Source organism: Micropterus salmoides, unplaced genomic scaffold (genome assembly GCF_014851395.1).
Source record: "Micropterus salmoides isolate LMB-PRFRI ecotype aquatic unplaced genomic scaffold, ASM1485139v1 Ms_hic_scaffold_10, whole genome shotgun sequence".
NCBI classification, from domain to species: Eukaryota; Metazoa; Chordata; class Actinopteri; order Centrarchiformes; family Centrarchidae; genus Micropterus; species Micropterus salmoides.
In genome coordinates, this window is record NW_024040041.1 from 20794778 (window position 1) to 20822774 (window position 27997).

The following is a 27997-nucleotide window of genomic DNA, read 5'->3' on the forward strand; positions in this document are numbered from 1 at the left end:
ATCTGAATACAGCATTTATGGTCAAACATTGGTTTAGTTTGATACATTATCCAAAACAGAAAACAGCATACAACAGATTACTCCAAAACTGATGAGAACAATTTCTCATTCATAAAATAATGAGGGCTGAAGGACTGAGAACAAACATTAAATGTTTGTATATTCAGTTCATACTGTACCAGTTGTGTAACAACACTGTAATAAATGCCTGCAGGCGAATTGAATCCCATTCTGTTGTGGTTATTTAGGCCTGGGGGTGTGTGCTATTTGGTCTCCATATAAAGCAAAACCCTAATAAACCCATCAGCTCTGACAATTTCACCCATCCCTGATCAGCAGGTCATATATTGCAATTCAGTAATACAACTTGAACAAAGAGATGATTAAACCTGTGATAGTTACTTACCTAGAAAGTAAAGAATAAAACAAAAAAACTACAATATTTGGTATGGTTTTCACTGAGACATTCTGTTAATATTTTGAAAAGTTGAAAATATGTTGTTTCATTTTCATATAGCACCATTAAAAATTACACAAAGGCCTAATATATGAGGGAATAAATTACTGCCACAGAGTAGGGATTTTGAAAAAAATCTAAATGCCATGATGGACGGTCTATGGGTACTGACCGTATTGATGATCATATCCATGCAGGCCACCGGAACATAAGAAAAAACAAATTTTTTTTTTTTGTTTGTTGATTCAATCAGTTCAAACGCTTTTGATTTGGCTCATGGGAATGCTTACATTGCAGTAACAGTATTTTCACACATCATGACAACATCAACAACAGTCTTGAAGTGAACCTGTACAGGCACTCTGTTCAAAAGTGCATGCAGGGCTTTCAGAGCGCTGCAGTGGTGTGTTACTGAGGTATTTGCCTCATATAGTTTGCTTTCATATCTCAGATTGGGACAGCAGGCTGCAGCTCCCGTAAACAGGATTATGCCACGAAGACAGCCTCCTTGGTAAGAACTCAGTCTCAGACAGTACCTCTCTCAAAAGGATTCAGTAGGTAGCAGGCTACACCTGGAAGTCAGTCCCAAAGTGTCTGATCTGGGCATCAGTCATAGATAGATAGGTGGTCCTCATACTGGGTGAATACTGCAAGGGAGATGATTGAGAAACACAATTTAGCATATCTGCATTTAAACAACAAAATCTAAAATGTCAAATGAAATATTAAAATGGTGTGATTTGAGATCTAAGTTTGGGGAGATAATGAGCTGCTCTTTAATTAGGAGGTTGTAGAATCAGGGGATGGTAGCAAGGACTTAAAGAGCAGGTGAATAGCAGACAGAAGGCATGAGTCAGGGATCACAGAATAAGTTAACACTCACATGTAACACACTGTGGATAAAACAGTGCCAGAAGGTCAAAGGTCACACAGCTGAGGTACTGTATGGAGCTTTGGGTTATAGGTTAGAACATCCTGCATAGCAAGCGTCATTACAGAGGTATGTTCCACAGGGTGTTTCAAGGAGTGGAATGGAAATGAAATCAAAAAAATCAGGAAGAAGTTATACAACAGAAAACTTACGGCTTTTAAAAGTCTGAGAATAAAAATAAAATAACAAAAGGGTTAGTTACAAATCACTGGTTTATATTCACCAGTTAGATACCTCCTTGAGAAACTGCTTGCATAAAAGCGTGAGTAAAATGCATTGCAAAAGCTGATTCACAAAAAACAAAACAAAACTACACATATTTCTCCCTGCAGATTCACACACTGCAGTGTAGTCGATTTACTGCAAATATCTTTCCCATAGTTCCAAGCATCTCTGTTACAGCAACAAATAAAAATGTATCTCACAGAGGCAAACTTGTTAAATTTTAAACAATGGTCCACATTCTCTCTCTCAAAAGGTGTTTCAAGTCTTTGGCACGCTGTGAACACAGTTCAAACACTTGAGTCAGCCACGCAAACAGAAAAGTTAATAGAGAGAAACTTCACCTGAAAGAATCTTTAACTGTGGATTCACCAGTGTTATCTATTATCTAGCTTCAGCTCTGGAGACACAGCGCACGCTTACAGACTACCATTAAAATTAGATAACCTATGTGTTTTTATTCAACAAAAACACATAGTTATTTCACACATACATAAATGTATGCATTAGTCTTAACCAATACTTTGTATGAATTAGAAATACAATCCAAGGCAGTGGTGAAAAGGACACGTGCATGTGCTCAGAGCTTATTAGTGAGTGTGTGTTTGCATGCATGCATAGATGGCACTGGGTTTAAAATGAGTGCACTGCATTCAATGGCCAGCAGAGAGCAGTCTTCCATCACTTACAAAGCAGCATTACTCCCCTCATTTGTGGCGACAGCCTGAGGCTCTATACAGTGTTTATGTAGTAAATGGTCATGGTGCTGCTATGCATGCTTGCTGTTAGTGTTGCATCAGTGTTGAGGTCAGTAGTGCCATCATTGTCATCACACTAGGGACACTATAGCTTCATAGGGCCAACGCACCGAGGGAGGTGGGGATCCTCTCCCTATCAGCGGCACGTTCTCATATCGAGGACTCCCTCCAAACAGCATGGACTGATTCCTGTGACAGAGAGGGAAGGAAAGGTGGTAAGAGATACTAATACAAACAGGTACTAACATGCTGTGGTCATCGATTGATCTTACATGTATTCTGGAGGTGGTATGACATTAGAAGCAGATTGCAGAGGCGGATGAAGGCTGGGCTGGCTCCCGAGGCTGCTGGTAAAGCTACAGAAACTGTGGACATTGGACCTTCTGGGGTTGTAGGATATCCGCCGTGCTTGGGGGTTGAACGGGTCCTCTTCATCTATATCATCATACTCTTTGTCTCTGGATGAAAGTGGTACATACAGACAAAGACAGAAACAGAGAGAGTGCATGCGATGACACCTTGCGGGAGCGTATTCCAGACAGTATGTAAAAGGATAAGGGGGCTGCTCTGTGCTGACCTGCTGCCCATTAGTGTCCACAGTCTGAACATCACGCAGAGCATGGCAGTGAGTGTGCATGCAGCCAGCAGAGAAAACACAGACAGGTAGAGGAGTCCTTCCACCCCATCATAGCACACACCCATTAGGGCATCCAGGTAGTCCTAGAAGAAAAGACAAAAAGGTATATATTAATAGCACAGTCAGTTCAGTCCAGTAAACCCGAACCCTTTCACAAATAACAGTCGTTTTTTCAACAAGAACTTCAAAGCATTATGAGTGAAAATCTATTCCTCTAAACCCACAGAGATTAAATCCATAAACTCAAGTTAAAAAATGATGATTTGGGTTATGAGGTTTAAAAAAAAAACATGACATGGGTGTACTTATAGATACCCTGACCGAAACAAGGCTAAACATGACCTGACAATTTCAAATCTCCAAATGTGATACTGGCATGGATCAAGAGGTGGACTGGAACCAAAGTGATTAGTTTAAAAAGGGCAGATTAAGTCTATATTAGAAATAATGTTAGATTGCTTTTCTAAATGGGAACTGTCTCTCTTAATGCAGCTGCTGTGAGGGGAAAAAATTACTGCTGCCTTTCACAGCTGAGATAACAACTGAAAAGCACATGGAATTCATGTTACAAATGCATTCTTAGTTTCTTTTGCTTCTTATAATGGAGTAATGGCCAGAGAATAGCCTTAACATTTGCATGGCTGTGTGTTGTCACTGTTTTTAAACATAGAGCAGTGTATTACAGCATCCTCCCTTTTCAATGTAAATAGTACTAGTAGTGCGATTATTGGCATGCATGTTGACCTTCCTGTGTACCAAACTACCTCCCTGACACTGTGAATACAGTCCCCAATCGAAGCCTGATGTGACAATAATGAAGATCCCCCCCCCCATCCATCCTCCACCTTACCTTATCTCTAAGCTTTTGTTAAAGAATGACACACCTACATGCAGTATACACTATTACAACTGTCATACAAAGGCTCTATTGATCTAAAAGCCTACATCAGATGCTACAATCACAGCAAGAAAGACCTATTTCAGCACTGAGAGGTGTTATTCTCTTTACAGATAAATCTCTCTCAAATCAGAAAACCTGCAAAAGTCAAGTTAGACTTTAAAGTGAGGAAAAACTGGGGGTGGTGAATAGAGCCTATCTAGCAGATACAGAATGTACTGACAATTGAAATGGTGTATATAAAATGTCAGTCTATAAGAAGTACATAAAGATAAGGTTGAAAATCAGTCAAGTTGTCCTCTAAGTGGCTTTGAGCTATGCTACAAAGCGGCTCTATTAAAAAGTGTCCTGATCGAAGTCTGACCTTACCTTATGTAGCCCGCGGCAGTCAAGCAAGACTGTTAGCTGGTGTAGACTGAACTCGGTGGAGTTCAACAGTCGTTGGATCCCTAAAAGGTCTCTCTGTATAACAAGGTTTAAAAGAGAGGAGAGAATGATACACACTTTTTCCACAGTCTGGTGTAATAGTCTGTCAGCCAGCCACTTACCTCAGCAGTGGGAAAGACAGGCACCGAGAACTGCAGTAAGCCCTGGATCTGAATTTGCATGGTGGTCAGAGAACGCTGGCAGATTGTCAAAGACTGTGAAAACATAATCACCCACCAACATCACACACACAAACAATGACAGGATCATATTAAGGAGAGCATTGTTTAAAAGCGGCATGTCAACAAGTAATTTGGTGTTAAGGACGGCTTTATAATGCGCTTAACAGAGGACACATTTCTTTCCAGACAGATAGGCCCAGATTATCCTTCGCCCACCAGTCACTGTCTCTCCTCCCATTCCTACCACCCAATCTCAAGCACAAACAAAAGAGCAATATTTATATCAACTAGGCCATCAGAGAAAGAATTATCCTTACCTACTTAACAAGCATCATTTTAATCCTTAAATGGATACTGCAATGATAACTAAGCATGTGCGTTTTAATAATTACTGGTCATGGATATATATTATAATACATAAGCAAGTGTTGACCTGTGTGTGGTGGGAAGATGGAGCATGGGTTCACTGATAGATTAGGTGATCATGGAGGCTGACTTCCTCGTCCTGTTCATGAATGTGTTTACCAGTCACCACCGCACATTATCATCTGGTGCGCATCATCATCATATGCAGTAAGATGACCTTAACTGTTAGCCTGATGCCTCTTTTTTATTGCATTACAGCACCAACACCATGTTTGCAATAGACATGCAATGTAAACCAATTCATATTGAGAAATACAATGAAAGACAACTGGAGTTTTGTGCGCATTATACACGGTTATACGTCTATGTCTGCTGCGTTGGCAGCCCTGGATTAAATTCCAGGGTTGTGATGCTCACACTTAAGAGGTTTTGTTGGTGTGACAGCTGTGTCATCTCTACAGATATTTCTTAGGCAATATTTGATGCACCTGCATTTCAAGCACCAATAATTAGCCTCTTTGGAAGGTGTGAGCTGTCTAAATGTATTTAAACATAACAACAATAAATCAGGATAACATGAGTTGCCCATGTGCAGTAGCTGCCTTTGTGCATGATATACAGTAAATTGAATAAATAACACTACAAATGTTGATAGTGAGAGTAGCCCAAGGCAGAGATTATGCACAGGGTAAAACACACAGCTTTTTTTTAAACTAACATATGAAAAAGGAATATTCAAAGTTTATCACTTTAAGTAATTAAATTAATTTTAGGGGCTCATTTTTCAGAGCAGCCGATTAGAGCCAGATAATAATCTTGCTGCCTGGCGTCTAACAAGGAAAAACTCATTTTAAAATAGCTATACATTTTCCAGTGTGTGACTCTCAGTAAACAACAACATGTGTAAGCAGGCAGTTGAGACTTTGGACATTTTGTCAATACCTGTTGGAAAGGGTTAGGTAGATTCGGACTGCAGAACAAATAATAGTGAGCAACATCTGGAGGGTGAGAGAAAAGGGGAGACGGGGAGAGAGATTAGCGTCGCGTCTTAACATTCAGTGACAGAGATCTGCTATCTTTGGAATTCTATTTGTAGAGATAAATTACCTGCACTGAGGAAATCCTTGGTTTGGTTAACAATAAACTTGTCTGGAGATACACAAAAGTCACTGGTGCCCTGTAGGAAAACAACAACATGTTGTAATCGTGCAAGTATACAAGACGAAAAAGGAGCGCGGTATGTATTTGAGCCATGAACTAACATCATGCAGAGGGTGAGCCTGTGAAATTAAAGTACTCACACAAATGCCCACAGTCACATGCAAGCATGCATGCATACAGCAGCATGCACACACTTAACACACACCTCCACACCTCCACACACACACACACAAAACAAGCACAGTGTGGTATGTAGCAACAGAACTCAGGCTGTATTGCCCATGTAGAGCAGGCCGTGCTTTGCTGATCAAGGATGAAATCTACTAAATATTTTTATGTTCTTTAGTCCTTGGAGAGCTGCTGATGTGCATGCATAAACTAAAATTAAGGGTCAAGGTCAAGAAGTCTCTGTGTGCTTAGTCTTCATTAGAACATAAAAAGAAGGCAGTAAAAAAGGGCAAATAAGAAAAAACAGAACTTAAACAGAATCATTTCTCACACATGCATAATTAACATCTAGGGTTTAATAACAGGCTGCTGTTCAAATTAATCACATTCAAAGGGATCAACAAATCTGTCTTGCAGAATCAAACGTCAAAGCCTCATGCCATTTATTCCTCATGCAGTCTGTGTCCACTGCTTTTAATGTCAGTGACATGAAAACACATGGGAATACGTGTACCAAATCTTCATTTTTTTTTTATCTTTATAGTTAGATTCATTCCACCTCAGTGTCAGATAACCAACATATTTCTAACTTGGACTGCGTTCACATGACATCAGTTTTCAGCAAAAAGTGTACAGCAACGTGTCAGGCACTTGTTACGATGTTACCCTTCATCTCCATCTCATTATACTAGCAGGGACATTTTGTTTATGCTTCGTCTCATTAAATATGTATAAATTTATGAGCATTTTCTAGGACACCGCCTAGCGTTGGCCCACCATGTTTTTGCATGATGCAGTTTTTGAATAACGAAGCACAGGTACAACAAGTTTACTTGTTTTTCATATCTTCCCCATGTTCAAATTCAAATTCTGTGTTTTTTGATATTCCACTTTTGTGTGGAGGACTGGGCCAACCTATTAATAACTAGGCAGGTATAGTTATTGAGCAAATTTACCACTGCTCATCTGTGATGTAACAGTCTGACATTGACAGAAAGATGCATGCTAGAGACAAGCTATACTCAACATTTCTGGATAAGCCGGTCTGAGGTATTACTGCAGGGTAATTTCTTCTATGATGAGCTAAACAAAGCCACAGGCACAGCCCAGGATATTGGTAATCTGATTTTGCAACTGCATAAAAGTGCTGCATTCACTGAGAACTACAAGAGATATCTACATTTCATACACATCTACTTTCAAGTTCAAAATCAGCTGATACTCCTCTGCTTCATTCTCTCTTCCCCCTGCCTCACTTAAAACAGCTGTCCAGATGTAAAATCCTGTGGGATAATCCACAGATGGGATAATCTATAGGAGGCAAGGAGACTGAGGAGAGGAAACAGTGGACACGAGGGATGTAGGATCCTGGGAGCAAGGGGTTACTCTTTGTTCCCCAGACAGCGTCCTTAATGCGAACTCCATTAAACACACTTAGCCCAGATGTGCTGAACACATGGTGTACGGACAGGAAGCAAGAACAATCTGTCAGAAATAAGGAGGGCCGAATGAGAAATAAAGCTGAGCAGAACGAAAGAAGAGATTTTGAAGAAAGCAGAGCTAGTAATTAATGCTAGGAACAGCTTTGTCTACATCAGTGGTGCTAAGGGTTGATTAACCTAAAAGGCAGGGGACTTGTAATCAGCTTTACTGCATGACTGACCACAGAGAAGCACCAGCTGTAAACTAAACAAACATACAGACGGTCTTATACCAGGAAAGATGTCCAAGAATGCGTGCTTATTTGTTGTAAAACCCTCAGGAAGAACCATCCCCACCCACCAAGATGTCAATGGGTTCAATGTGGGTTAAAAAAGAACCAAGCGGTTTGCAAGAGCGTCTGAGGGTCCAATCAAAAATAAATCAAAGTGTGACGAGATTTAAAGAAAGATTTTTGTTTTAAAAACTGTTTTCTCACCACAGCAGTAGCAGTGCCCGCTCCCAGTGAGGCCCAGCTCAGGATCAGAGACAGCACTACAAAAGCCATGATCCTGGAGGAAAACAGCAAATGAGAGAGAAGTGGGTGGGTGACAGGGAGAAAAAAACAAAGAAACATGGGGAGAAGCAGATGAATCAGTTTCTCTTTGTACCAATGATCTTCAGCCCTTGTTAATTTGATTTACTCTTTTCAGAATAAGTTGGAATTGTTCTCCTTCTGCCTGACGACAGAGGCCCAACTTACGCTTTGTACTGGTGCATCTTAAATTAGACGACACAGCTCACATTCAATTTATCATGACTCCTTGCTAAATTCACTTGTTAGCTCTAGACTCAAAAAAAAAAAAGATCTATTCTATTCAGAAATAAGAATTGTTCAAGAGAGGTCTCACAAGGCCACAACTAAAGACAATACTACTTGAAGTCTAGGGACTTTCAACCGTCTTTTGTAATTTCTGTTTTGCTGGATTCCATAAGCAACACCTTAACCGGCTGTATTAGCTGTCAGTCCCTGTGCACTGTGTCACTGTCAATCAAAAACTGCCACAAGCTTTGGTTTGTAAACCTCCTATTTTGTTGGTCTTAACACTGCGGAGGTGGTTTATGAAAGACACATCAGAACATCTCCCCAGTATTAACCACAATTTCTTAGTGACCCAGTGGCAGAAGCTAAAGAAAAGTGCTGTGAATTAGAACGGTCCCCTGATTGATGTTAAAAGGGCTGCAGAGGGCTTCTGTTCTCAATTCACTCCTCGGACCTTCTTGAAAGCACCACTAAAGCAGCCAGAGAGCACTTAATAATTAGTTAAGGGAGCAGACTCACCCTGCTTGTACGATCAATAGGCATTAGTGAGACCCATCAAAGAGGGATGTGAAGAGCGATCCTGAGCATCATCTGCTAACACTGACACGCTGGCTGCACTAAATTGGGCAAATGGGATGGGAAGTCTGGACAGTGGATCTGCTTGTCAGACATCAGTGTTGATTTAAATTACTGGTTGCAACTGACTAAAACAAACATTCCTCCTTTTAATATTTTTCTTTCACAGCTTCGGAATCTAAACTTATTTTCTATTGTTTTGATATAGACTGAGAATATAAAAATGGCATTCAACAAACTGATCAGTCAGTTTGATTGAGCATAATACTATAACGTTGTTTATTGGTTGTATTAGTAAGGGCATTGTCATTGTCAATGCTATTGGGAGCTGTAATGGTATCGTTGGGGCCGTTAATGGAGTGACTTAAATGGTGCCAGAGAGGCTGCCTGGTTCTCTGTCTGTCTGCAGACTGTGATCCAGGCAGAGGCCAATTAGAACAGAGTTTGCCTCAGAAACAGAAAAAAAAAGCAAATACCTCCTCATACACACTCAGGGTACCTACGTGATATGCAGCCATCGATACTGCTTGGCCATCCCTAAGCACATGGCCAGACAGATGACCAGATCCATGATCAGCAGCAGCAGATATGTCAGCCATCTACGAGGCAGGAAAGTGAAGCATCAGTATAACAATCCTGATTGATCTCTTTTGCTTGCAGCCTGCAGACTTTAAGCACATGTACACGCCTCAGGAAGTGCTGGCTCAACATATGTTCGGGACTGAATGTGTGAGATCTGTGTGTGCCGTACATCAGCATTCTTGTCTCGTAGTTAGAGCCCATCTGTTTCAGGTAATTTCCAGCCTGTTGGCTTAATAATTCAACACCACAAATCCATATACATTAATTTTTTAAGCATTGAAAATGTCCTTCACAGGAATGGCCTACAGTCAGCCCAGACTTGAAGTGTGTGTGTGTGTGTGTGTGTTCTGACCGACCAACTAAACACGTTTGAATGCTATGTATGACTCTTAACTGCATAAGCCCCAGCAGCATTGTACATCTTTTAGCAATCACCGAAAACACAGGTTTTCCGGATGTCACGCAAACAGGTGAATTCAGAACATGCTGTATATTGACATGGACTTGTTGTGGCGTATCTCCCATACTGTAGTAAATGTCTACACCAAGGTCACTAAATAATATGAATCACTCATGCTATATGAAGGAATCTGGAGGTACCCCAATATACTTTGAAAATAAACTGCAGACTGGCTATTGCTCAGCTTGCAGAAGACGGAATGTGAATGGAGAAAACAGACCTGTTTCTCTGAGCACAGGGACAGGGATGAATTCAGAAACAGAATAGGAGAGGTAAGGGAAGATATAATATTGGAAAACAAAATGGCATCATATTTCCCCTTGTTCAAATAACACTGGGTTGGCCACAACCTGTGCTGCTCATCAGTAAAACTCTGCCACAGGTTGTTCATAGCCCAGTGGCTTCATGAAACCCAATCAACACCCGGGAGACTGGTATCAGAATGCACAAAGTGGCAACTGCAGTCCAAAAGAAAATCTGAGGACAGGAACAACACATAATGTGGGAATATGTGCCTGAAATTAATGATAGGAATAGGTCACTAGCAGGAATACAGCTTTGGTAATTTGTGCTTATGTCATGCCAGGAGTCAGCATGTCATGCTATCACCATAGCTGGTTCAATAATATATAGTATAATATAAGAAAATATGGAAACTTATGCAAGTTACATATCAAAAACTTAAAATTGTAATGATCAAACAAATAAATTAAACACATTAAGTATTAGTAGGTTTATTTTCCAGAACAAATGGAACTGGGCTCAGCAGCCTCCCAGGGATCACAGCCGGTCCGGGGCAGAACACCGCCCAGAGACAGTTGGCGGATGACGCTGGCCAGGACTCCAGGGACGCTGAAGACACGGCGGGTTCAGGCGGGGGCAGGAGAGATGTCAGGGGTTAGAGGAGTGAGAGGACACTAGGATATCAGAGAAGCTGCAACAGTGTGTAGAACTACAACATTTTTACATCTAACTCTGCATTTCGACCAAACCATAGTTGGTGGTTGTGGAAACACTGGAAAGAATAACAAAGACGGGTTTAGTGAGTTTTATTTTGTTTCTGTCGCGTGGAGTGTGTTTTACGATGAGTTAATAAGGCAATTAGTTTAGTGAAAGAGAGAAAATTTAATAAAGACAGCTTGTGTAACTCGCGGTTTACACACATCACCCAGTTGAAACTATGGGTGGGGGGAGGCTATATTATCGTGACCTGAGGAATACTATTAGACTATTACCTCTTTAGGTGGTATTATGAGACGGCACAGGTCTGGGGTAGCTGGTTAGCATGCTAACTTCAGTAGATATCTATGCAACACAATACATCTTTGACATTATGTCAGAACTGTTACTTCTTACCATTCTGTTGATAATGTTCTGGCCATTTCTTAAACACTGTACCTTTATATTTGTACTGCAGAACTGGCATGTCGTATATGCACTGAAAGGTATCTGTACTGTCCACTATTTCGTGGGATGGTGAAGTCATGACCTGCCCTATTGAGTGGCTGGTATCCATTGCCTTCGTTGGTAGGATTGGTTAGGTTTAGGCAAGAGCAGTGAGATTAGGGTTAGGGTAAGAATATCAGTGTAAGCCAATCAGGGGCACAGTAAGCCAATCAGAGGAAGAGTAGGGTGGGTTATACAGTTAAATTAAACTAAGCTGAGGAATTAATAGCAGTGTGTAGTGTTTAATGCGTTTCAAAATGAGAGCTTTAAACTTTGCACCTTACTTCTACTACAACCTACTGAGACAGACAGGTGTTATGGGATGAATCTGATGCAAGGACATCAACTCACACATCCACATAAGCCCTAGTCCCTGATTAACTTTGTGCCTATAATGTGTATCACACAAGTCCTTTTGCAAAAGGCATCATACTACCCAAAACTATCTTGTGTTAGCGTTTCCTTCACATTTAGGCCAAATTACTCTTACTGTACAGTGATGATGGGTACAAATCCTTGATCCTTAATGGCAAAAACAGCACTCTGAAGTTTTACGTGCTAAAAAATAAAACACACTACAGAAGCTTTCAAATTACACTCACAGTTTGGAGCAGTAGCCTTTGGAGCCTCATAAATTAGTACCCCGCAACAGAATTAATGCTAGATATTTTATTCATTTGGACTACTTTGCTGATAACTGGGTTTGTTATTTTTTTTCAGTTGTGGCCTCTAAATACTTGTTCACAGTTCTCTTAGTGTTTCTCAGCAGGGACGGTACCGCCACCCAGGGGGCGTTCTGATGACGATGGGGGGCGCTGGAAGCAATATTTAGGAAAGGGGGGCACTGAGCTGCTTTTGGGGGGCATTTGTTAGTTGGAAAGGCGAGTTTACACCAAAGATTCACAACAATACGAGTTTAAACTACTTGCTAATAAACTGTGGTCTGCCACATTAAAACCTGCCAGTTTAATCCACTACGACTGGACGAGAAGGTGTATTTGTTCTCCCTCAGCTAGTTGTGGTGCAGCTCCGTGCTGCCTTCACGGAAACGGGAAGTCAGAGTATCATCTGTAAAATTTTAACCACATGGCGTTAACTGTGTAAATTCTGTAAACTCTGTAAAATTGATGCTCTCTTTCTTGGTATTACCGTGGAAAAGTGTTTATTTCTTTGAGGAATACACTGTGAACGTCTTGTTATCTCAGTGGTTACACATTTACAAGAGGGATATTCCGCTGTCGGACTTACCCTGAAAGCAACTTCGCTGCGACACCAGCGAGTGACGAGGACTCACCTCGCGCTGTGAGTTGCAGACAGTTTGTGCCAAATCGGACATATACAGTAGTTTCAGTAGGCTATAAAATTAAAATGTTAAAAACTGAAGCCCTAACTTGCTCTGTTGGGGATCGTAAGCGGCACTTTATCCGAGGTGCTGAACATTTGTCGTGAAATTTCTGCTTGATCACAGGTGTCGGTTAGTTTCGTTTTCCCCTGGCATGAGCACCTCCTCGTCTCATCCAGTTCTGTGTCTGTTAGACGGTTGAGGGGATACTTCCAGCAAATCAGTAACGTAATGCAGTATAGGGCATGTAGTAAAATATTATGAATTCTCTTTAAATAGGCTAATGACATTAGTCTCCTAATATTACAACTTTTTTTCTTTACATGTCAGAGAACACAGATAGTGGGAGAGATTCTGAATGTGCACAAAGTTTTGAACATGAGTAGATAAGTTACAGTGTCTCCCATACGGCCCGCCATGATATCAACGCTGACCGCCACATATTGATTTTTTTTACTAGGCCTATTTAAATAGGCGTAGTTGATTGCTCTCTCTCTCTCTCCTCCCTCATGAACACAGCTGCACAAATCTGTACTCCACTGTCAATGTCGGAGACCCAGCTTAAAAAAAGTTATTAGCAAGCATGTAAGGAGACTAGCTAATAAGGAGAGCTAAGTTAATGTTAGACTACAGCTGGGTTTTCGAGGCTAGCATGCTGTAGCTGCGCCACAGTTACACTGTCATTCTGTGGGAAACCCTGAGTTATGATATGATAAGATGAGCTAATAAAGTCCAGTCAATAACTGAATTAAAACGGATTAATTTATCACCGAGATGAAAAGGGTCCACAAAACATTTAAATAGGTTACTTCCCCACAAAAGACAACAGAGGTGGTAAGACTTAATCATGTCACTCAACAAGGATGATATTAAATAAGTTGATCTACAGGAGAAAAATATTTAAAAGCAATAAAGAATGCCTGAGAGCCTCACTACATTATCTTCTATTATAATTATATATTTTGAATTGTCACCTGCCACATCAATTTTGTGTTTCCCTTTATATAATAAGACATTTCCACCATAAATTGGTGCAGAAAAGGCAGAAATTGGAGCATTTTCACCAGAATGCAGGAAATTAAGTGTTTAATGCTCAAAATCTTCTGGGGGAGGACCATACCCATATCCCCCACTTATTAAGTGCCCCATCCGTGAAACCAGTCTCTGGCTTCACATACAGTTTCTGGGAGGAACATTCACTTATTAGTTAAATATAATTACTTTTCACATGGCTTTTTTTATTACCTGGGAAAGTAATGAATATGTTGTTTGTCATTCAATTATGTGTTTCAACAATATTCAGGGAACATAGTAAACATCTTTTACCAAAAAAGGTTGAGAACCACTGTTTTAAAAGAACATAGTTATCAAAGAAAAAACTATGTCAAAATAATTATTGCAATCAATGTGAGCAATGGTCTGCTGGTAAGGAGATCATTTATGGTCTAATAGCCACTCTGCCATGCAGAACATTCTGTGAGAGCAATAAGCGTTAGAACTCAAACTGCACAGTGGGCAATAAGCTCAATTTCAGCTTTCATTTATATAGCAATCAGGAAAAATAGCGTTTCCGGTCTGCGTTCCGGAGGGGAGATCAATAAAATCCCATCTGCTCTGTGTCTGGTCGGGATCAGTTATAGTCCCACTCTGAGCAGCATGTTTACTTCAACCACACACAGATGGAATGAAATAATGTCAATCACCCTAGGGGAGTAACAAATGCTCCACCTACCTATAATACTCAATGAAGGCTGTTTGGTCAGCAATGGCTGCCAAGTCAACATTGGCGCTGTTGATATCTGGCAGAGCAATCAGCTCGCGTATGACATTGTTGACCATCAGCTGCATGAAGCGCAAAGCTTGGAGGTAGTCAGCCCTTGTAGCAAAGATTTCATCAAGACGTTCGAGGTGCTGTTTGAGTTGCGTTTCCACATTGCTCAGAGATCCGGCAACCTAAAAAAATAAAAGAAAGATAAGAAAATGGAATGGAAGAAATGGAAATGGAAATAATACAAAAAGGGAGGGGGAAGGTGAAGACAAGTCAACAAGAAAACAGGGTCAAAAGGAAACAGGAACATAAATAAATTCATAAAAAACAGATATTCATAAAAAGAAGATTGAAAACATTGAGAAAGGTGAAAAAACCAAAAGAGCACTCCCTCGAGAAAAGATTAACTTTTCTCTTCAACCATGTGTTTTATTCAGGTAAACAATGTTAGAGTGGATTACTGATAACAATACCGGGGAGACCTGTTATCAGAGGGGGCTTTGATAGTGAGAACAAAGTGGGAGGAGGCATGGTGGAGTAGAGTAAATACATTTTACTTTTCTGTTGGAACAAAAACAGTGTGATACAGTAAACACCTATACTTTCACAACATCGATTGAGCTCGAAACAGGTCAATTTTAGCCTGATGCTGACATCGTGATATTGTTTCTCTAGCGTACACACATTTCACTGAGAATCACAAAATAGCTCTACCCACCTAAAATAGATTTTTTTTTTCTTTTTTTATGGCATAAAAGGCTTAGCATCCACTCGGCATTCATATTTGTGAAAACATGAGTATACATAGTTAAAAGAATAATAATTTGTTTTCTCTTTTTTGTTAAAGGGAACAGTACAACATTTTGGGAAATATGCTTACTGGCTCTCTAGTGGGGAGCTTAATGACAGAAATATACAGCCAGCAGCCAGTTAGCTTAGCTCACCACAAAGACTAGCAAAAGGGGGAAACAGCTAGCTTGGTGAAAACAACAATTTGCCTTTTTACAGTGGGTTACATGCCAGACTACTTCTTTGCTCAGCAGCAGCAGCAGCAGGCAACAAGCAAAGGGTTAGTCAGCTTTAGAGGTGCAGGTTGGACGGTCTTGAAGGCTAAATTAAGCGAACCGGATGCTGGCAGTAGTCTTGTATTTAATGGAGAGATATGAAATTGGTATTGATCTTTTCATCTTAATCTCTGCCAGAATGTGAATTCATGCATTTCCCTTATAAGGTTAACAATTTTTTACAGAAATATTTAGTTCTAGGAAGAGCAAATATAGCCTACTGTGAGGAACGTAAACTCACAAACATTTAGCAAGAGGACACCTACGACCCACACCACAGTATATTTAGCATTACACAGAGTATGTGGTTCCACTAATTCTGAACAGATGTTGCTATCTGTATTGTAATCTGAAGTAGTTTGAAGCAGTCACACTTTCGTTATCTATCATCTTTTCTCCATTATACCCATGGCATCTTTAACACATTCAAGTGTTCAGAGTAAGACTGTTCATTCCCACACGATGAAAACTCACCACAAAGAATATACAAACTCAGTCTCCTTGACACTGTAACGTTTCAAACACTCTTGGTTAAATTCTACTGAGTGGATGCTTCAGATGGTTTGTAAGTAAGCCCCCAAAAAGAGTATCCATGTGGAGAAATGCAAAGATACAGGCCCCTGCTTCACTCCAGCACTCCCATGGGGGGAAGGGAAGAGTATGTGATTGCCAGTAAACTGCTCTCACTCTCCATCTCTATGTTCATCATCTCTCACAGTTCCTGCCACAACGCCCGAATCTTATCTGCAAGACAGTATGCCTGAGTGTGAGAAATTGGATCCATCAGCTAGCTGTTCTGGGTGATCCACATTTCCCTAATCTGGACCGCCCCGTCTTCTCTTAAAATGGATTAAAGCTCACTTTTACTGAAAGCGGGTCACAAGGAGGCTCCTCCATATTGGACACGCCTGTTAAATGAGACTAACTGATTTGATTCTCACAGCAGCAGTACTCCAAGTCCCAATTCACATGTAACTGAAGCGTTCTGCTTGGACGCATTCAGTGATTTTATGGATCTGAGATTTTCTGTATTAAGTGTGGCAATAAAACAATATATGTGATCGCAGCGTTTTAAAGTCAAGCAAGGTAATACAATGAGAAATAGGACACTGAGGAGTGACATTCAGGGGAAGTGATGTATGGTGCAGAAAGTAGTAATCATTTTGTTCGAAGAATCACAAGACAGCTTTCACTTTCAAAGATGAAGAGCTATATATAAATGTCTAACCCTGTCTGTAAATTTAAAGCGCATATTCTGATAAAGCATGATTGCCATGTTTTCTCATCCGTTATTTCCTGGCAGCACTGAAGATCTCTTCATATTGCAAGCTGAACACTGGGAATAAGGCGGAAATAAAGAATGCTTGCAAACAATCTACCCCCCCCCCCCCATCCCCCCGCCCCCCATCAGTGGCAAAAGACAGAATAGCCCTCCTCATCAAATCTTTCTCTCTACGAGACAGGACGATCCCTCACAGAGTTTGAGAGTGCATATTTTGAGATGAGAAGAGCCTCAACAAGCCATCAGTAGAGCCAATCAGCTGCTACTGTATATCACTAACTTCAAAGGAGCCTTGTGAAGCATTGAGATGTGTTCTCTACTTTCTTTACTAAGGCAGCTTTGGATTTATGGGGTGGACAGCCAGCCAGCCAACTCATCAGCTCTGTAAGAGGAGTAGATTACATCAAGTTACGATTTTGCAAGTGAGAAAGCATTTGTTTCCCTTGGGAACATCTATGCTTCGCGTGCAGCCATAGTATACATCATGCTACAGGAGCAAATCAATACCAAGATGCAGCAGAGAAAGTCAGAAGCAAGGATGTGAAATCATTAAAGTTGAATCCCACTTACTTCATGCAGCACAAAGAAAATCCTGTACTGCAAACTGCACCTCTTTTCCAGGTTATTTGTTACACCAAGCTGAACCAAGTGCAGTCTAATTTAACAGCCTTGAAATATATACTGCTTTTTACTAGGTTATCATTTTGTTGAAACTGCTTTAGAGAGGTAATGATTCAACTGTATGGCCATTTTGAAGGCTGATGTCTGTGATGCTGCTGAATTATATAGATTTATACTAGGCTATTTGTAATATTTTGACCACCACATGTAAATTAATGAGGCTATACTAAATAGAGCCTCAAAAATGAATATAAAGTTCTATCAAGACCTTTTATAAAACAGTTTCAACAGAAAGGGAACATTAAAACCTTCATGACTGTACAATTAACTGCAGGACTGTAATTAACTGTAAGTATCCCTTTATCCATCATGACCCAAAATTGTTGTGTTGTGTCATACATATGTACAATGAAAGCGTGCAGACAAATCTGTTTGTGTGCACACATTAACAATACGGGCGTATAAGAGGGCTTTAAGTGGATGTGTGATACTGACACAGTCATGCAAACACACACACACACACACACACACACACACACACACACTGTAGATAGTAACACTGAGAGAGATGGGAAGAGGAGAGGCTTAACATCCATTAATGCACTGCAGATGGGAGTTAATCCCCTTCTTCCTCATTGTGATTACTGCTTCTTGCAGGGCCTTGTTCTGACTCCCTTACACCCCTCCTCTTTCCTATCCTCCTATCCCTCCTCCCCTCCACCACACTAAGCCTCCCAAATAACTTCCCTGAATACAGGTCAGGAGTAGTTTTGAAAAAATCCCTATTTACAAACCTTGAGGCAGCACCAGTCACCTCAGTTCCTTCACTGTGACAAAAAGCAGATACAGACCCCCCACAGTGAGGTGCCGCTTTGAGACAGATGGACACCCCATTCATACAGGAGAGTTTCTGGTGTCTACCAGCTGTAAATCACTGTTGCCTAAGTGGAGTAAGCCATGAAAAGATCCAGCTTTGTGCCATGGCTAAAAAAAAAAATGTTGCTAATTGAAAAAAGCCATAATGTTTGTCATGGGACAAGCACTTATTCATTCATTTTCATATTTCTTACAACACTGACACATTAATTGCCTGGTCAACTTGCACTGATTAAACCGGAAACTTCTTAAATTGTAACTAATACAAAAAAAAATTTATTACAACGATGCTGATATGATTGGACATTGTAGAGAGCTTGGGAGACTTCTCTCACCAGATTGTTGATGCCACCCAATGTGTGATTGGCATTGGAGAGCGAGTAGGTCAGCTGGTACACCCCATCGTTGGTCTCACTGTTTCCATAGAAACCTACTCCTACTGCAGAACTGGAAAAAAGGAGAGATTCAGATTAAATTAATAAATAAATAAACATAATTCCCTGTTTGTTTCACCATGGTGCTTCTGCATTATGGATTGCATGGGGTTATTACATGACAAGTAAGACAAAGATATGTTATTCATAATTTCCCAAAGGGGGGGGACATTGAGACTGCCAGGAAAAGCTTTATATTGTTCTTATTCATACCATTGAACCTTGTATTTTCATAATCGACAAATAATCGACTAAAACATGCTACCGGCAACTGAAATATTTTCAACAAATTCTTGAATAAATGAAGGCATTTTTGGTTAGGCACACAATATGATTTTAAGAAACAGTTATAAGATTATGAGTCATTTTTACATTTGTCAAAAGTCTTTATTAAGTCTGGTCACCTATGCTACATTCTCCACTCATCACTTCCTCCTGGCTGATATGTGAAAGACAGAATGTTCATATTTGTCATATTTCTTCCTTTATGATCCCTCCCTCGATCCATTAGTACTTCCATCTGTTTTGCTTATACCCTTTTCTCTCAAATGCAGATTCTCAGACTAAAATATCAAACCTCTACTTTCAGCATTAACTTTAAATTTGTTATCCCATTCATGGCTAGAACCACATCAGAATTCAGTTCATCGGAAAATGTATCACAGTGGAATGCACAGCATCCCTATTTCCCACCTTCCAGCAGCCTGAGCCTCTGTAATAGGGAGGATTTGTGTCCCATCCCCCGGAATCAGTATAACCCCACTGCTGACTGCGATGATACAATTTCATCATAGTCGATTGCAGTCAGGCCACTCTATTCAAAGGTTGGAGGTTTGTAACACGTTGACCCGCATTTAGGGTCTGTTTTCATAGCCAGAGGTGTGTGCTCATCATTCAGACCTCACATAGCAGAAAGTCAGAACAGGATTGCTGTTTCTGGTACACCACACACACAAAAAGGGTAACTATTGTCAGTCCCAGTCCAAGACTGTTAACACTATCTGTGCTGCAAAACCACAAAATCAGCCTCAGCCAGGTAGACATATGGACAGGTTAACATGTATCATCCTCTGCAGTGACACAAAGACAATGAAGGAAGTTAGGTAAGTGCAAAGAGAGGATGTGGAGTCTTATTTTAATTTAGCATCTAATACATCCTGTCAGGGTGTGTGCAATATTTCTCTGTGAATACATTATGTGTATAGGTGTATGTGCATGTGTGTGTGTTTCATTTTGTGTCCGCCAGCATCCTGGACTGTAACCTTGTAAGCATAATTAAAACCAATGCCTGTATCTCCTCCATTAAACCAGATCCCCCTGGTTATGATTAGGGGCACTGGGGGCATGCCCTGTGCAATACAGACTGAGCAGAAAAATAGATGCAATTACAGTAATCCTGTGCCCAAACTACATGGATGGGGTTATCAAAATGACTTTATTCAGCTAGTTAAAAAAAACTGAATTATTATAATAATTATACAGCAGGTCAGTTCTGAATTCAGAGGATGCTCTGGTTGATATTACAGCCTAACAATTTGACGTCAGCAGCTGTTTGTACTGTTTTGTCACGATTATAGGAGCTACATTGTTGTGATGCACGGATTGGCTCTGACAATAGGCCTATCTGAATAAGCATGTACACATAAATCATCCACCAGCCCCCAACTCAACTAATTATGTTCTCAGATTTATCCCACCTCTACCGGTCCTTTTAACTTTCCAGGTGATTTCTTTATTGTGTTGATGTATGAGTGTTTTCTTTAATGGTTTACTTTCATGATTAGAGAGGCTGCTGTCAGTCATTTTAAACGTTTCCATGCGCAGTAATGTCACAGCAAATGCCGTGGGACATTTATGCAGCAAAACTATAAACTGTAGTTATAAACTTGACAGGACAGACAGAGGAAACAGAATTCAACTTTTAGCCTCTGAAATGTTAAGATCCTCTGATGGAGCTCAGAATTGATCAGGAGGAGGTCTGCTTTACTGTGTGTGAGACCTTTCGGGTGTGGAGAAGAACACAAAATATTAATTAACGTTAAATTCTGACTGATCCTGTCGGCGTCTCGGGAGATTGTGCCCCGCGCATAAATGGGCACAGCGTCTGTCTTAATGGGGAGATGCTTCACCCTATTTTACCCACCCCGAAATTCACAGTGCTCTCAGTTACTGCACGCACAAGGTTTTCATGTGTTTTCCCAAGTGTGGACACTGAGCGTGGACCAGATATTCAAGTTGAAATAAGGGTGGCGACGGTATAATCAGCTGCGCCCACATGGCCTACTTTTACATAGATTGTGTTATCAATGGTTTTTATTCAGGTGATTTTATTTATACATAGCCTGCATACATATAATTACGGAGGTCCGGACCTCGGTCACCTCATATGACCATGCTTGTACCCACTCTGTATTGAAGGAAAGTGTGTAAGTGTGTGCCCATATACAGTCGTGTCATGCGCTCATTTCTACTATGCAGCACCCCTAAGCGAAAATGTCTTCACGTGCGCCTGTTTGTGTTCCTCTTTAGCGTGGCGGCCTGGACATTGAGCTCTTCATTAACCCTGCAGCTGACCTACTGACATGTCAGCGACAATAAAGACCCACTAATGACACAGTAATAAAACAGCAATGGCACAGGACATCACAGGTTTAGCTTCCAGGGGAGCAGCAGTGTTCTTGTGGCCTTGGAAAAGGCTATCTGCAGCAGCTCAAGGTGTTAAAAGAAACAAACACAATAAGCAACAGGACTGGAACATATGTGCAATCCAATCCATGTTCCTCCATGGATCACTTTCCAGAGTTTGTGATGACTGAAGAAGTGTACCTTAGTATTCAGGACATGTTGAGAGCTGAAGCAAATGGCCACACTGGATGAACACGTAATAACAGATAAATGCCTTGATTCTGTGGAGACCAGTGAATTGCTGCTTTAATAAACTGTATCAGGGTTAACAGAGACTGACACACGGTGAAAGGATTTCTAGAAAATTAGATTTGTTTTCTATGTTTAACCTTAATTTACCCCATTCATTCTCCTGGGGCAGAAATAAGCATCAAGAGAGGTGCAGTGGCTGTAAATCCATTTTCTGTTTGAGGTCAGCAGTACAACAGAGATGTTTTTCTTCTTGAATATCATGCTGAATTAAAAGCTGGAAAAAGGAAATTGGGTAATGTGATGAAAAATTGTAATATGATGAACAATAAGTACTTCATTTTATGACAAGTACATTTCTACTCATCATAGCTAATACAAATCACATGTCCTTACATGTTTTTGAGGATAATAAAATAACAAAAATAGGTATGATTGAGCATATTCTACAAGGTAATTTGTGTTTGATATGCATATCTTTGTGTTGCTGGACAAGCCTTTTTCAATTCAATGATGCTGCTTCAACTCAAAACTTAAATCAATAACAATGCCAGTCAATAGGCAGATAGGATTAAACATTAAAATTATGTCAAAAGGAACAACTTTGCAATCTGAAGCCAAAGACAAAAATGCCTTTGTAAAACATAGAGGAATCAGACAACACAAAAAGGGTTGTTCCAAACCACAAAACCTAGCCTATAATATAAAGACTATCTGTTCAACCACATACTAATTTAAACCCAGATTATATAATTGGATGCCGTATGCAGTAGTTTATTTGTTGAGCTGAAAATAATAAATCTACTGGAACAAACCTCTACAGTGAGAGATGACAGCTCTGAGCAGAGGCTAGAGAACAGAGCTCCTTTGCTAAACAGCATCATGCCCAGTCACTTAGCATTACAACAGGCCTTGTGTGCTGTAGCGGTGGCTCAGTATGGACAGAGAAAGCTAACAAAGTTTAAGCCCAACACTTGGATAAATGTCACAAGTTTAATCTGGATCTGAATGCAAATTTAATCAGGCCTTTTGAGATACTAATTTGTCTTTCTCTTTCATTTCAGCCAAGATCATTTGTTCCAAATCATAAATAAAAGTACACTTATGTCTAGCAACATGGCTCTGAACGTTTTATGGACGTTAGCTGCTTATTTACGATTCCATAAATTGGCAGTACAACCGAGATACTTACAGAATATAGTGCAAGCTTTGGCAATATGAGATTTTGGTAGAGTATGTATAATTAGCAGTTAGCGATGGAGCAAAGCAGCACAAGGCAATATATTGTAAAAGCAAAGTATCCAAACACTGCAACATTATGGTTTGCATTTAAAATGGACCATGCTGAGCAATCAGCGGCCAAAGACAAAGTCAGCTGAACAGTCAGATGAGGGATTTAGCTGTGGGATCACCTATAGCCATCAGCTGATCAGGGGGCCCTGCTGTCAGAAATATGCCAGCTTAACTAGCCTTATTTGTATTCTTTAGCAAGAAGGAGTTGACCCGCGGTTAAAGCAGGAAGAGGAGCTGCTAGCACTCTTTGTTATGGCCTACAATATTGTTAACTTGTGTCCCTTATCTGAGGAAACTAACCCCCCCAAACAAAAATCTAAAAAGCAGCATTCAGTTCATGAATTCCCATACGTAGTTAGTGATCAAGGTAATCTCGTGTGTATCTGTGAGTTTAGTGGTACAACAAGAAACACAATGGCATTTATTTGACCATTTAATCATACAGACTCACCATATGATGAGACCTGTGATGACAGCAGCCCAGGTGACACAGCAGGTATTAGGCCTTTTGGTGTCGTCATCTGTTTCCCTGCGGGAGCAACACAGGCAGACCAGGTATACTGCAAGGACCAGAAGGCTCAGAACCAGACCTACCGCACCAACACACGCTAGAATGATCAAGGACTGAGGCAAGAGAGTGGAGAGAGAAAAGAGGCAAAAGACAAAAACGGCATCAGTTAAAGTCAACACCATGATGCCATTTGATATTGAAAAAATAAGTCTAGCAAAAACTTTTCAGCAGACTATATCCACAATTATATCTTTAAAGAGGCAGAGAGCCGTTATATGTGGTGAATGTCAGGCTGCGTGACCCCACTCCTCGAGGTCAGCAGCTCGAGTGAAAACAACCCTCAAGCATCAAACAACACTCACGTGTGGAGTGGTGATGGTGCAAGACACATGCCTTTGGTGTGAGAGACCTAGGTTCAATTCCCCATGGTGACACATCCACCATTGTGTCCCTGAGCGAGACACTTAACCCCTAGTTGCTCCAGAGCCGCGTGACCTCTGACATGCATAGCAATTGTAAGTCACTTTGGATAAAAGTGTCAGCTGAATGAGTAAATGCGTGAAGATATTTTTGAGGTTAGTATGCAGCTATCCACTGATCAACAATATCACTGCCTCTACAGCAAAGGGGATAGGGACATAGAAGTTGGTGGTCTTGGAGGGACGAGAGCCTACAGAGAATCTAGATTTTTCTGCGAAGTGCCACAGCAAACAGACTGTGGCTGAGAGAAAAACAGAAAGGATCCAAGGCTGTGGGGAGGGAAGCAGCACGTGACACAATGGCTTTCATTCAGTCTTGTGATTTCTGAGTGTACAAAACAATTGGCCTGAAGAGTGGAAAGAAACACTGATGACTATTTCATGATAAATCCACATGGTTCTCCAATTTTTTTTTTTTCCTCAAAGACGTAACTTTTATCACTACATAGTAAATTAATTTAATTGTTTAATAGCAGCAGATTGTACTATGGATAACATTCTTTGCATTCAATCAGTTTATAATTCTTTTACTATTCTATTTTTTTAATTGCGCATTTTATTGAGCAAACATGCGTATGGTTCAGCTTATTTCCCATGGCATAGGCTATCTTAAGGCCTTATACACAGCAATTGATCTTGTTGTCTGTGCAGAAGCATCATAAAGCAAATCCCCAACCAAGTGTTTACCTTGCTGCACAAATATTGGTATTGGCTGACACTGGAATCAAAAAAATCCCAAATGGGGCTCCCCTGTAGTGTTGATCACAACTAGGAACATGTTGTGGGCTCCAACTCAAAACATTGAGCTCTTGGTTACAGTAGTTTAAAGACACTCAAGAAAAATGCTTGACCTTGGTTTTACTTGCAAATAATTTGCACTTAAGTTTTAATACCCACAATTTCAGAACGTCTGGGTCTGACTGACTAAGCAGATCTATTCCTTGACTACAATGTGACTAATTATTCCAACTGGACAACAATGAAACTGTTGCTGAATTTAAATGATATTCTTTTGAATATTCTAACAAAGTTCTTCACTGTTCAAACTTTGTTTCAATTTTACATCATGTTGAGTCATATTTTGCTTAGTTTCACTAATCAGTTAGGTTAGTTAATATATTCCAAATAGACAACAGATCACCGGACATTTAACCTGAGGCAAAGTGACATAAAACATCTCAGGATGGACAAACAAACTATACTATATCACTGACATTTCTTTACAAACCAAGATTAAGACCCAGGCCAAAACCTTGCTTATCATGGAATTTTGAGGACTCTGTTGATGTGCCAAGAGTCACAGTGTGTAGAGTAAGAGTGTGTAACTGTGAGTTACAGTGGTTTCAACCCTGGTTACATTTTCACTATAACTCAGTTCAGGCACTTCATACACACAGTGTTGCTAGCTCTCTCCTCTAATTTTCCACTCCATCGTTTTGTAATTAGACATGAAGGCACTTCAATTTCCACCGGGTTCCAAGGCAATAAGGATGCATGAGAGGGAGGAAGAAAGAGACAGAAAACTACTACAGTATCAGTGGTCATTGACAGGAAGGTCATTGATCAGCTATCTTCCGAAAAGGATGTTTGTATAAAGTAGTTTAATTAAACAGCAATCAAGAACTGTCTGCTCTGCACTTTCTACTTTCCTTAAAAAGACAATAGCATGTCAAATGAGGACCTGAGTTATTTTCCGGCTTGAGAGGCTGTCAGCCCTGAACAGTTTTTGCAGACATGGCTTCACTTCTCACTGACTGGTGCTCAGCTGGGCCAGTGCGACACTGCTGGGATTCAATGACCCAGAGGGATCTTGACACATGAAGAAGTACAGTTATAGACAAAAGCTAGATCTGGGAGGTTTTGGGAAATGGCTTCCGTGTTCATATATGCACTGGGGCAGAAGAAGCATGCATGGATATGCACTTACACACACACAAAACTTCTAAACTCAGTTCATATTTCTTGGGGATTCATGGGATCGTTTTTCCAATTTCAAAATGAGATCAGTATGCAATGTTACCCTCATACAGTAAGTCAATATGTCCACAATTTTTCAAATTAGATTGGAAACAGTGTTTTCTGTTAAGCAAATTAACACAAAGCTTTTCTTGTATTTTGTTGGAATAAATTAAATAATGCAGTGTTGATAGTTTGACTCATATGAACTTCATTAGTGATCTTTCATTACATTTACGCCGCTCAAACTATGTTGCTGTGATATCATGTGGCTTTTGTGTGTGTGAGAATAAAACATACAGACATAATATAAACATAATGAAGTGATGGACTGCAGATGAAAAAATATGGCAAAACTAACATCCCCCCCCCCCCCCCCAATCCATAATGACTCCTGCTGCCCACAGTCTGTCCCCATCACTAAAACATGACAGGTCAGGACATTTACACAGCTGCAAATGACCACAAATGTACTCTGGAAAATGTAAATACTTTATTTCATTTATTTTTTTCTATATACACTGGGATCAATAATTTCCTTGTTTTAGATATGTCTTTTTTTCATGAAAAGGATGGGGGACAGAGCCGACCACTGCCATCTCCTCCAGGGAATGTGTTGTTTATAGTGTTAGAATGAGTCATCCAGTGTGATTTTGTCTTTACTTTTCTTTTCTTTTCTTTTTTTTTAACTTTCTTACTGAAGACTGCATTAAAAAGAGTGCTGTAGTTGGGGTAATATTAATGACGAAGCTGAGCGTTTAAGTGCACTAAAGAGTAAGCTTAAGAAAACAAAGGATTTGTTGCATCTCTCTAAACTGTGTGTACACACTTATGCAAATACATATATAGCCTAGATACAGTAGATAGTTGTTCACCACCTGAAATATTTTCAGTCCAATTAATACGGGTCATGTGTCATCATGTGAGAACTACAGTACAGTATGGGTTATTACTTCCTGCCACTGGGACCAACACTTGCAACATTTAAGGGAACTACATGCATCACAAAAACGGTCAAATGAAAAATAAATCTTATTTTTTTTTTTTTCAGAACTCAACGTAGCAGTTTGTCTAAGACTACTTTTTGTAGTAGTGTACATTTATGTTGTTTACCATTGTATTTTCGAAATTGCCAACAGCCCTAGTTTTCCCGGTGAGATTATTTTGTAACTACGTGCGCTTTTACGCGCAAGTACGGTTACCAACCTGCTGGTAGCTCGCCTCCTCCGGTTTGAAAGTGCTGTCTACCGACTGGAAAAAGAAACTGAAGTGAGGGAAATTGTGCAGCCAGTATGTCCACCACGGAGCAACGTAATCAAGCCTTGCAGTGGCCATTCCTGCTTGTAATGTCAGCCCACCGAACCGCTGACAGCACGCTTCCCCTTGAGACCTTGACTCCCACGTTTTCCCGAAAAGTAAAAAATAAAATAAACGCGACCTCAGTAGAGGTTACAATCACCACAAAATATTAAAGAGGAAGTTCTTCTTTTGCCATCACACATTCAGTATAAGGCTGAATATTACTACTTCTCACTCCGGTTTCCATAATTCTGTGTGAACCGTTGAGTTGCGCAACTACTAAATAATATACAGATTCAATGTTGGCCAAGCGTTTGTGTCAGAGAAAACGGATCGAGTGAAAATATGAACCTGCCCCTTTAACAGAGAAGGCGTGACAACAACTTTTCAGTCAAGTGGGCCCGTGGAATATTTAAACTTAAACAATAATATGTTGACCCTCTGCACTGAAAAAAACTTAACCAAACTGCAAAAATGAACAATTAAAATGATCAAATGCCAAAAAGATTTGCTGATCACACAGCGCATTATGGATGTCAGTGGATTGTTCCCACCCCACATATCACTGTTTTTCCGAGGAAATTCAGTTTGCTGATTACACAATAAAACTGAGTTAAAATGAAACAAACAAAAAAAACAACTCTGCACCCTGCCTGGCCTCAAAGTGCAGCTGATGTGTTGGGTGT

At 40.3% G+C, this 27997-nt stretch overlaps 1 protein-coding gene across 2 annotated transcripts; it reads right to left on the reverse strand.

Annotated features, from left to right (window-relative positions):
• LOC119890657 (protein tweety homolog 2-like) lies at positions 1–27652 on the reverse strand. 2 transcript variants are annotated; one of them, XM_038702025.1, is made up of 15 exons: positions 27219–27652; positions 23518–23690; positions 18801–18912; positions 14587–14807; positions 9528–9623; positions 8125–8197; positions 5985–6054; positions 5820–5875; positions 4452–4544; positions 4273–4365; positions 2946–3088; positions 2641–2826; positions 2479–2557; positions 1341–1432; positions 1–1104 (listed from the first exon to the last, which is right to left on the reverse strand). In XM_038702025.1, the coding sequence occupies exons 1-14, from the start codon at positions 27345–27347 to the stop codon at positions 1376–1378; spliced, it is 1581 nt and encodes a 526-aa protein (XP_038557953.1). In that variant the 5' UTR covers positions 27348–27652; the 3' UTR covers positions 1–1104; positions 1341–1375. The 2 variants fall into 2 exon arrangements, with proteins under 2 accessions (XP_038557953.1, XP_038557945.1); XM_038702017.1 differs by lacking the exon at positions 1341–1432 and having other exon boundaries at positions 27219–27651.
• Between the last annotated feature and the right edge of the window lie 345 nt (positions 27653–27997).